Raw genomic sequence first — 11,400 nt, forward strand, 5'->3', positions numbered from 1 at the left:
TCCAATTCCCAGCATTTTAATTTCTTACTTCTACTTTACTGAGCAGGACAACACTGCTGCATTTTTTGTTGAGAACTTTCAAAGGTGCACACTGCCACCTAGTGTTATAACCCAGAATATGTTAGTACACAGTTAATATATGGTTGGTAGGCTGATACACATAACACAGACATCATTTTTCTCAGGAATCACTGCGTTTATTTGGTTTCATTAAAAAAAAAAAAAAAAAGGCAAAATGATAAGCCAATCCCAGACAAAAATGACTAAATAAATACAAGACTTTGCAATCTTTGCAACAAGTGAAAGGCAATTTTCTTTTTTTTTTTTCTTTTCAGTATTCAACTTTGAACAAGTAGCTTTCTTTTCAATAAGCTTCAACAACAATCTTGCTCCAAACAATGAAACCTTCACATTAAACCTTTGGACCACGCTGAAACGAAGGCTCATTCTGGAGCAGCATGTCAACAGGAACTAAAAACAATGAAGACAATCACGTGTCATTTCTTTAAACGATGAAACAGCTTTCTTTTGCAAATGTCACACGCACACTAAACATTGAGGGATCCATGCTCTCAATCAGCACACACTCTTGTTGCCATCTCCGTTCTCCATGATCCTGCGCGTTTTCTCCTCCGTCGGGGATTTGAAGACGTTGGCTCTGTAGAACTGCAGCTCTCGGATGCTCTCCGTGATGTCGTCCAAAGCTCTGGAGAGCAAAACCACAATATGATGTAAAGGTTTAACTTACGACCAGTTTCTGCAAGTGTTATCTGTACCTCTTGCATTATGCATTCAACTGCATAGTGCTCATGTACCTTAAAGGCCAATGCAGACTAATTTAATTAATGGACTTGCAGAAACAATGCACCATTCAGAATTAGCTGATGTCTTTTGCTCACTGCTTTAATTAAGACTTGCCTGTGGGATGCTTTCTTCTGAGGCGCCATCTTATATTCCTCTGGAAACCACCGTCTGAAGGTGACACAAACACACACTGATCTCCGTTTGCATTAAATTAACTTGTCAAATCCCGGTTACATTCAACTGCATGCCATATTGTATTTGAATCCATCTAATACATTGCTAAATTGGGACACGTTCCTCATTGAAATACAAAACAAAGTCGGCGATGCTATATTAAAAATGTGCCTCTGACATGCAAATTGATGAATGGCGGAGAAGTTCATTAGTGGGGCTTGAGTAAATAATGAGGCATTAATGAGATGAGCAAGGAAAGTACCCATTAGACAGGCTAAATAGACTAGAAAATAAAAATCGAATAACAATAGATTGCATTTCATAGGCCTGTTCCCATGTCATGGTACCTTCGCAGCACAGAGGGGTGCCCTGGCAAAGGGAGATTTGGAAAATATTCAAATGCTAATCCAGAGGGACTGATACAATCACACCTGAACAAGATAGAGCAGTCCTGAAAATTGTCAAGAGTTGGAGAAAGTTCCCACAACTTTGTGCACAAAGTGAAGTACGCAATCTCTCAGCCACTGACATTGACACAAAACTCGCCTGCAAAGCTCCTTGATGGTGCTGACGTCGATGATTCTGTAGTGGAGGTGGTACATGAACTGCGGCATGTACTTGTCCAGGAACTTCTTGTCCGCGTGCACCGAGTTACCTGTAGGAAGAGGCATCAGTGGACATGACTGTAGGAGGCCAATCAGTCACATTATTGGCAAACACCACCAGCATGATGTTGCCGTTGATGCTGAAAAGCAACTAGTCTAAGCATGTGTTGACATGTATGTGGGACATGGGACGTGCTCTAACTAAAAGGTAAACACAGCAGAGAGCAACTCACCAGCAAGGGGACATTGTCCAGGTGGGGTGTACTGCCTGATGAAAGAGAGGAACTCGTACTCGGCCTGCTGCAGGCTGATTTTACTGTCCCTTACTGCCTGGGTCAGCCCTGACTGAGACACAACAATTAACAACTCTTATTAGTCAGCTGTTCCACTTGCTCTGTATTTCTGCAACCAATATTTTGCTGATGTGACAGCGACCATCCATTGTTCATTTATGATTCGCAATCAATAATTGGTATCAAATAGGGTTTAAAGATGTGTAACGACATTTTGGTCACTAGTAAACAAAAGTTGCCACTAGTGGGCATTAATATGCAAATTTATGCAGCAAGGTGCTCCAAAATCTAATGAGATCATCTACTCTATAAGGGGAATCTATGGTGTAAGGATGAAGTTTATATCATGTATTGTTCTTGAATTATTGTGTTCATAAGAATGTGTCTACACATAGACAGACACACAGACAGACGACATGACAACATAATGTCCTGCATACCATGTATCATGGTGGTGGGACATACAAAGCAGCATGCCTGGATCAGTCCACATAAGTATGCAATTACAAATTAAGTGAAAGAAGTCAAATACAAAAATCCTCATAAAAGTTATCTTGTAATCTTGTAATAAATGTCACTTCAATATACATTTGTAATGTAAATGTAAACATAGCTTCTGTACCCTGGAGCATAAAACGACAGAACACCCATTTTGTAATTGTATTTACAGTGAATTGTTCTGGATGAATCGGTAAACGTTTTTAATGACAGAATCAGGTAGTGTGTGTGATCCCTCGTCTTCATGTGAATTAATTATTAGTATGCATGTAAACGTAGTCAGTGTCATGAAAAAAGTGAGCTCAAGGCCCTGACCACAAAGACAGCTTACCTTGCCATGATGCTCTTTACACCAGTCTGACATCCCATCCAGCAGCTCATCTGATTGATTGATTATCAAATTGGGCCCCTGCCATCGGAAAACAGATGAGTGTAGTTCACAAGACAAATGGATAACAGAAGACAGTGCAATCACATAGATTTTTATATTACCTCAGCCAGGATATTGAGCTCAGAGTCTGTGATAATGCATGCCATTTCAATGATCTGGTCCTTCTCAATGTCCAGGCCTGTCATCTAAAAAAACAAAAAAGCCACAGATGGGTTCACAAGAATAGACTGTTTTTTGTATTTATTTTCTCCAAATAAGTAGGCCTGTATATATCAAATGTGGTGTTTTATGTCATTTTGGCATATTATGGCACGGAAGCAGCCATTTTAACCTTTAGCAACATGTCTTCCCATGGAATTTTAAAAGGACTTATGTGACACAAAAGCACTTATGAGATGAAAATTGTTCATTTTGTTGGTTTTATTTGAAATATCATTGCTTATATGCAGGTATATCTGTGTTGGCGACATCAGAGTTTGGGAAGTCAAAGAAATCAGGGTCCATCACCAAACCCAGAGTTTCCAAGTAGTATTTACCACTCAAAAGATGACGTGAACGGCATTTTCTAGTAGGAATTGCTCTTATCTACGGTCTTTCCCTTATGATATGAAGGCAGCATATGTCTTAGGGTCATCCAACAGGCATGTAAACATGACTTTCAGATAAGGTCCCATATTGTTGGGGTAGCACTCCCATATTGCTGGACCTTAATTTTAAATTCCATGACAGGGAGAACAGCCAATGAGGCTTGTGGGTTAAAGTCGAGATGAAACGGCATTTCGAGAGTATCTAACTTCCGTATCGTGACGTATTTCCGAGTGAAACAGGAAAGACAGGCGGGACATAACGTTGGGAGGAATTTGATTTGAACGTTGAAAAGTGGGTGTGCTGTTGCTAGCTAGCTAACTAATGAATCTTAGCCTCTTAGCTCTGTGCGCTAAAAGTTGAAGATTGATTGATGGGTGGATGTCATGATATTATTGGTTGAAATTAGTTACGGGCATGCTTACGTAAGCACATGGCATATTTTGTTTTACAGGAAGAAAACATGATTGAATTTTGATATAAGAATACAATGAAATTGATTTTTGGTATTTTTTTTGGCATATATTGTTAAATAGGTGCACAGTATGACCGGGGATGTGATCTAAAAGGGTTAAAAAGGCATTTTTCATTTCATCTCGTCTTTAAGAGTTAGATTTTGAGGCTGCTGTCAACGCATATGGAGAAGCTTAGCTCAGATAACGTGACATTTTGACAGTTGAATTGCACTGAAATAAGTGCTGCTGCTTAGTTGGGGACCCAATGTGTGATGTGTTTACCAGTGGACGTTATAGATTTCAAATAGGTTACATTGTAAGTTATATTGTACAGAGTATATTTGTTTGCAGATGAGCAAATCAACTGATTTTGGCAATTAGCCAGACGATTTTGGCATGGAATTTGATGTGACGCTTCCTCGCGTACAAAGTGTGTGCATGTACAGTATGTGTGTGTCATTTTGTACTAGCACTTCCTCGTTTACTCCTGGGAACTACAGGTGATGTGTTATGAAAAAGCAAAACTATTTGAGCGGGCAAAGTTAAGGTTATAGAGCTGTCTTCAAACCCAGACACGAAATACAGTTTCTGTGATTGGCTAACTTAGGTAAGCTAGCAAACTAAATAGCTAGTTAAATAGCTCTTCGCTAGCTTTTGGTCTCCAGTGTCAAGCAAGCCAGAATAAAGGACAGCACCTCCGGTTTTTATTTTCAAAATAAAACCCCAAGTGACGAACATCGTCTTTGTCATATAAATATTGTCAGACTTTACATTACACGTACAATTCTACTCACTGAGTCTTAAATACGTGTTGTTGTTTTGTAAACATCAACAAATTATTATTGTTTATACCAAGAGTGGTGCATTTTACGCTTTTAATTTTACGGCAAAACCGCCTAACCGCCTCATTTTGGCTAACTTATCGCTGGCTAGCTTGACGCAGCTGGGACTAACTACACACTACATACAAGCTGCTGTTTAACTTGCCTCTAGGTCCACCCACACCATCCTCTGGGACATCACAGGGTCTGATCTGCCGCTGGATGACATGCTGCTGTTTCTGGATACCGGAGTGTCGAAAACCGAAAGCAGTCTCGAGGTAACGTTAAGGTCTGTTCCCAGTACAGCCACGGGGTTGTTGTTCACACGGTAAAACGACGTACTATTCTGTAAAATTGTATTTCTACAAAGTGAATGGTACGCTCCCGCGCTGAATCGGAGTACGGGCCGCCGCCTCCTGCAAAGAAACTCCAAAGTAGTGAAAGCCCATGCCGAAGCCCGCACGCACACCGGCATCCTGGGCCGACTTCCGCTCTGAATTGTCGTAAAAACAATGCGTCATCATTACAGGGCATGAATACAGTTAATTTAACAGGCTGGGCTTTATATACCGTGATTTTAGAACAACTAAAAGCACGACTCCAAGCATTGTAGTAAAAAGAGAACGCATACGTACGCATAATAAATCTTTCATTTTAATAAATGGTAATGAAATAATTTCTGGCACTTTGGCCTCTGTGCTGTAGTAGTTCATTTTCAAATTCTTTTTTTCTGCAGGTAGGCCTACTAAGGCTGGTAGATGGTCTTTTCTTGGCCTTTGAAAAGTTTGACTATGAGGCTAATGGTAGACTCCCGCACTAAAGCTCTGTCCTGTTTTAAAGAGGAGATGATTCTGGTTGGTTCAGCTGAACCCAGTACAGATGGAGATTTCTCTTAGGTCTTTTGTGGTCCATACATTTTGACCCCAACCAATGAACCAATGAAGCTCAGTAAGTAAAGCATGGCAGTAACACTGCTGAGGTTAAGGGTTCAACTCACACTGGGACCATCCATGCAGAAAATACATGCGCTCACTGTATTGTATGAAAAAACAACAACGGCATGTGATTGGCACTGATGTCCAGTTGGACCTGGATAAATGTGCCAAAGGTCTTGATGAGGCTGCTGTGGGGCAGCACAGCCGAGGAGGAGGGAGACTGGTATCCACGGCAATGCCTGGTACTCTCCTCAGGGCCTCCACAGTCACAGCACTCATCTGGACAAGGAGAGGAGAGGAGGATGGAGGAGAGATGATCAGAATAAAGAAGAGAACAAGAGAAGAGGAGAGGAAGATAGAGTGGGGGTGATCAGAATAAAGAGAAGAACTGAGTTAGATAAAGGAATGGATTAATGAGCAAGAAGAGAAAAGGGGAGAGCAAAAGGAGAAGACTAATGGTGCTGAATCTAAACCCATAATAATGAATATAATTTGTACTAATAGTTGTGGTAGTGCTAGCAGTAGTAGTAGCAGCAGTAGTATTAGTAGTAGTAGAGCAATAGTAAGTTATTTTATTCAATTCACAGTTCTACGCTTTGACCTTTAATTACAGCGCCCCCATCTGTCCGATTGGGGTAGTATTTGTTGGGAGGCATTTGCCCACCATGTATAGTTTAGTGACTGTGCAAATCTACTTTGAGTTATAAGCCATTATGTGGAAGCTAATGCACCTTGGCCACACCCACATGTGCCAATCACAACCAAACATAGTATTTTGACTAATTCGTGACTCTAAATCATGTGCAACAAATTTAGTGAAATTCTGCAGACATGGTTCAGTACCTCTACTCTAATAATGATAATAATGATATGGTCTAAATATAAGTCAGAAGGGAGTCTCGATCCAAGCTTCCTTTCTTGTATACAGAGTAAATTGCAACCAAGAAATATATTTATTTTAAACATGTACATTCCTTCAGCAATCCAATACACTGTGTAGTACCTGCTGATTTGAGCATACTGAAGTTGAAATTGTTTAGTAGTACCCGAAAACAATATATTATACAGTTTTCTTTGTTTGATTGAGTTTGATTGAGTAGACATTTGAAAAATGCTACCAAGAAATCAGTCCAGTAATAATGCTGTGTGACAGGAATGATGATAACATTAAAACGCTGGAGAAAAACAAACAACAATGTAATGCTGGACACACATCAGTATTTGTTCAGTATGTTTTAAACGTCATATGTTGAAATAATCAGGTAGCAAGTGGATATTTTTCCCACACTGCATGAACAGTATGAATTAAGTTAGAAGTTATTCATTATTCTTAATCAGCACTCCAAAAGCAGCCAATCACAACTGCCTAGTTTTTAAAGTTGAACTCTGATGTGCTGCTTGGAGGATTAGATGTATTCAGACAGGATCAGCCGTCCCATTAGCCTCTGACTGTTGGTACAACACAGTTTCTGAACTGCTGAGCGGGACGTTTCGACCGTCGAGATTGAGGCTTAGCCTTCGAGATTGAGGATGAGGTTGGAATTTATTGGGTGAGATGCTGTGAGCTCAGTGTAAGCCTAAGCAGAGGTCCAGTGCCAGGGTCACATGAAGTGTGTAGGGGAGTAAGGTCGTGATCAGTGTTGAGAGTAGGTGTGGGGCGAGTCGGCTGTGGGACGCCAAACCCCACTGGTGATTCTTCTGGAGGTGATGTCGGTCTAACTCAATAAAACATATGTGATGGGAGGAGTCCACTTGATAACCCCATTGATATTCCCACTCTAACCCACCACAATTTATTCTAATATTCAAGCCAGGCTTCTACATTGGCACTAGCGGAAGTTATTGTTACATCACATCCTGTCTATTCGTAAATTAAAGTCACAAGGAAATTTGTTGGAATTTTCATGTACTCCAACTGGTACACAATGAAGTAATCACTAAAAATATGTCATTTTAATTAAAAGAAATGGGATTTTGATATAAAAATCAGAGAAAATAAACAAATTTTTTGCCCTTTATTGCTAAATAGCTAAGTACCTTATGATATGGAAAACTACCTAACAAGGTGAAAAAGCCATTTTTCAATTTATTGTGACTTTAACTGAAGACCCAAACAACAAGCAAATTGGGTTTTTACATTTATATGGATGTTGGCAAGGAAACATTAAATTGCCAAATGCTGGTATGACACTCTCTCCTACATAAAAGAAAGAATGGCACAAATCAGGTGAGCATGACTTGACATCCTTGCCATAAGTTGCACAATAATGATGTGTGGAGCTGAATTTTCCTCAAAACAGGTTTTCTGTGCATCCAGGCATATCCTACTGCAGGGAAGGGGAATGTTGTCAGTAGTTATTTAGATAGTGGGACAGTGAGTGAACGAGGTGAAAAAGCTGCTTGGTACACAATGACAAAAGTAAGACATCATGATGAGATTTGTAATGTAGACCTACCCAAGTCTATATGGCAGTCAGGCAGCCAGCAGTAGTAAGCAATAGGCAGGCTAAGTCTAAATAGAGCAAGGTCACAGGTAATGCCCTCTTTAGAATAGACTACTGGCTAATATAGGGCTTGAACCACATCATGTAAAATGTCAGGTCAATGCAGGATTCCTGGATTACCCAGGATGAAATGCATCATTCTCAAAACTGAAATCAGTCTTGTCAAACCCGTGAGTTTAGTTTTACCTGTCCGGTTTTAATTCCCTCTGAATGTCTGGAATTGTATGAAGAGTTGAAACCCAAATCTGTTGCGGTTTATTGACAGTCTGCCCTGTGGGGTTTTCACTGACCACATGCAAGTCAGCATTCCTTGTGCGTACGGGAAGCGTGACAGCATCCTGTCAGCCTCCCCCAGCGTCACTCCTCCCCCTCCTCCTCCCTCACTCCCACCATTTCAAACCTCACAATATTAGAACAAGTCAACACATGCGGCAGTAAGTGCATTAACTGGGTTTGTGTAAGGTGTAGCACAGCTGGCTCTCAGGATGTGTCTCTTCATTTGTGTAACACACTGCAACTCATCAGTCATTTCAGAAGCATCTTATTGCAGAATTCTGTTTATTTCTCAGCCGCAAATCTTTCTAGCGATGGCATTGGCTTGCTAGAATGTAAACAACAATTTAAAAATGTCATTAGAAAGTGCAAATAATATAATTTGGATGGATAGCTTGTGAAATTGTGATGGTCAAGCATCTCATTTGTGATTAGTACAGCAGAATAAAATGGAGCTAATATCGTGATTCATTTTTCTGCTTCACGATATGTATTGTCACATTTCTGTATTGCGATATATTGAATTGCGATATATCGTCCCATCCCTACATTAATGCTAGCAAGGAGCTTCCCCTCTGGGTCTCTTCCCATTCATGAACACACACATATCACACTGTAGATGGACAGCTGTTCTAAAAGTGCGCTCTTGAATCTGATGAAATATACCTATTTGTACTCAAGGAAGGAGTTTGACCAACTTCATACTTATTGCAAGATTGTGGCTCACTGAGTCGGAGAAATCATGTTAATGGAGCAGCTTTGCAACAGACGGTCGGTTGTAACTCGTCTTTGAAGCATGACGAGCGCAATGTGACAGCCGGGTTGGAGTGTTGCTACTCATGTCTGTGCTGCACCTTCAATGGACCAGAAGGTAGGGGTTTATGCAACAACAAATTCTACATTATGCTGAGTTCAAGCAATTTTCTTCAGAGGCAGTCTCGCTGAATGCGATTTTGATCACGCTTGAAATGTCGCTGTTCCGCATTTACATTTCACAGATAAACGCACGGATTCACTCGCCCCCCTTTCACCCTTTCAGTGACACAAGTAAAGACAAGACCTTAGACAAGTAAAGCAGCATGTCTGTAAACTTGACTAGAGGCAGATTTACAGTGTTAGTGCTGTATTTCTGAAGGATAGTTTCCTTGATCTACCTACAGATGGTGCCAAAGCCTTTTCCATGATCTCAGTACTTTGTCCTCCAAAGATATGTTGGGAGGCATAAGCTCCTGCATCCTCTACTTCTGTGTTGAATTTTTCTAGTGTTTGTAGACATTTGGTATATAGTCAGGCTTTTCATAGGTGACAATCAGTGCTGCAAGCTCTTTGTCAGTAGGTCATATTATGTGAGAAATTAATGCCCAACCACAATGAAAAGTGCACAATCTTTTGACTAGTCCACTCTATAGATATTCATCATCAATCGATATTTTTTGAAGCACCCAAGCATTTTCTCTCATTCTTCGACTGCACACGTCTTCCTCTTTGTTTGAGTGCGCTGGCAGCTATGCGATGCACAAGAGCAAATGTTTGCAATGACAACAACGAAGCGGAAGTCATTTCAGGCGCCATACTCTTGTCAAGAAAACACTGTTCGCTCACTTTGGTGCTTCTGATCCCGGTGGCAGAACATTTCCTTTGCCGTTAAGTTGATTTGACGCGAGCAAGACGGAACATGAGAATCAGAGGAGAGGAAAGATGATAAAACGAGATGGATCTGAGACAGCAAGACTAGACACAAAGAAAAGGTTGCACCCGGGACGTCAGGAGCGTTGATGGTGTTTTATGGCGTGTTTTAATTTGAGAGAGTTTTAATTTCAGAGTGCTCCTGGCATTCCGACAAAACCCCGGGTCATGCTATTATAAGTGCAGATAGCGCCATCTCTGTGGGCCGTCTCCATTTGCCTCTAAGGCCTCTAATGCATCCCTCATGTTGCAGCATGGCAGACGACCTGTGTATCTTTTCCAGTTGTCGGGCAGCGCTATCATTGCCGCGCAAGAACATGCTTTCAATTTACACAGATCACTGCCCAGGGGTCTGCTAAAAAGTAATAACGCACGTCCTCGAAGAAGCACTGGGGGGTGAAATTGTGAAAGAGATTCAACTCCTCTACTTGCAATACAAGCACCACCCCACCCCACTCCAAAAATGGCCAAAATGGAAACCTGAAGATGTACCAAACCTCAAAGATGATGCGGGGCAAAAGCATGAGGAAAACAAGGCTATAGTTGCAATGATATTCAATAATTATTCTTGAAGAAAGAAAGAAAGAAAGAAAGAAAGAAAGAAAGAAAGAATGAAAGAAAGAAAGAAAAGGACAAGCGGTCTGTGCCCTCTCCCTTTTGCTGCGTTGTTTGCTCTTAGCACTCGCGCCGGTTCTGTAATTAAAGCATATACTGAGCAGAGGTTGACACTGCAAGACCTTCCATTCAGCGAGCCATCAGCGGTACCTGTTGGATATAAGTGGATATCAATTACAACTGAACACCACTTTGCCCCAATAGGTTTTTTACCTTGAGAGATATTGCAGCCAATTTCCCCCTCACAAGTCTATTTCTAGGCTTTAGAGAGTGAAGGACCACAGGATAACTACTACTACTACTACTACTACTGCTGCTGCTATTATTACTACTATTACTACAATTACTACTAATACTACTAATACTGCTACTACTGATAATAGTAATAATGCACTTGCCAGGAGGTAAAACCCAACCACACCTAAGAGACACCAGCCAGTTCCTTGTTCTTCAACCATGACATCTTTCCCCGAGTGCAAGTATAGCACTAAATGAGTACAATCGCCATGTAAAAGGGCTTCTTACGAGCCCTTCCTTCTCATAAAGTCAGCGGCAGCCGTCCACCTCCCCGTCCCTCAGCTGCACTGACTGTGGGTGGTTGTTCTTCCCATTTGCCAACAGTGGGCAGTAACCTCCTTTATAACCAGTCAGCGGGCTCATAATTCAGAGGCAGAGTAGGAAAAAAAAGTGATGAAACAGAGAGTAACTCACCCCAAGCATTTACAGGGGAAAGTATGGGCTCTTCCTCTGATGCTCCTATC

At 41.1% G+C, this 11,400-nt stretch overlaps 1 protein-coding gene across 1 annotated transcript; it reads right to left on the reverse strand.

Annotated features, from left to right (window-relative positions):
• Window positions 1-357: 357 nt before the first annotated feature.
• Window positions 358-5,136, reverse strand: smfn (small fragment nuclease). Its single transcript, XM_071924860.1, has 7 exons — window positions 4,793-5,136; window positions 2,867-2,950; window positions 2,706-2,783; window positions 1,817-1,928; window positions 1,525-1,633; window positions 919-972; window positions 358-706 (listed from the first exon to the last, which is right to left on the reverse strand). Exons 1-7 carry the CDS (start codon window positions 5,099-5,101, stop codon window positions 577-579), a joined length of 876 nt encoding a protein of 291 aa, XP_071780961.1. The 5' UTR covers window positions 5,102-5,136; the 3' UTR covers window positions 358-576.
• Window positions 5,137-11,400: the final 6,264 nt, after the last annotated feature.

Source organism: Centroberyx gerrardi, chromosome 11 (assembly GCF_048128805.1).
Source record: "Centroberyx gerrardi isolate f3 chromosome 11, fCenGer3.hap1.cur.20231027, whole genome shotgun sequence".
Classification (NCBI taxonomy): domain Eukaryota; kingdom Metazoa; phylum Chordata; class Actinopteri; order Beryciformes; family Berycidae; genus Centroberyx; species Centroberyx gerrardi.

Excerpts from the sequence above, each read along its gene's own strand:
- smfn (XM_071924860.1), bottom strand. The coding sequence starts at position 5,101 with ATGCCGGTGTGCGTGCGGGCTTCGGCATGGGCTTTCACTACTTTGGAG. Across the intron at positions 2,951-4,792 it reads TGGTGTGGGTGGACCTAGAG|ATGACAGGCCTGGACATTGA; the intron begins GCAAGTTAAACA and ends TTGTTTTTTTAG. Across the intron at positions 1,929-2,705 it reads GTAAAGAGCATCATGGCAAG|TCAGGGCTGACCCAGGCAGT; the intron begins GTAAGCTGTCTT and ends GTTGTGTCTCAG.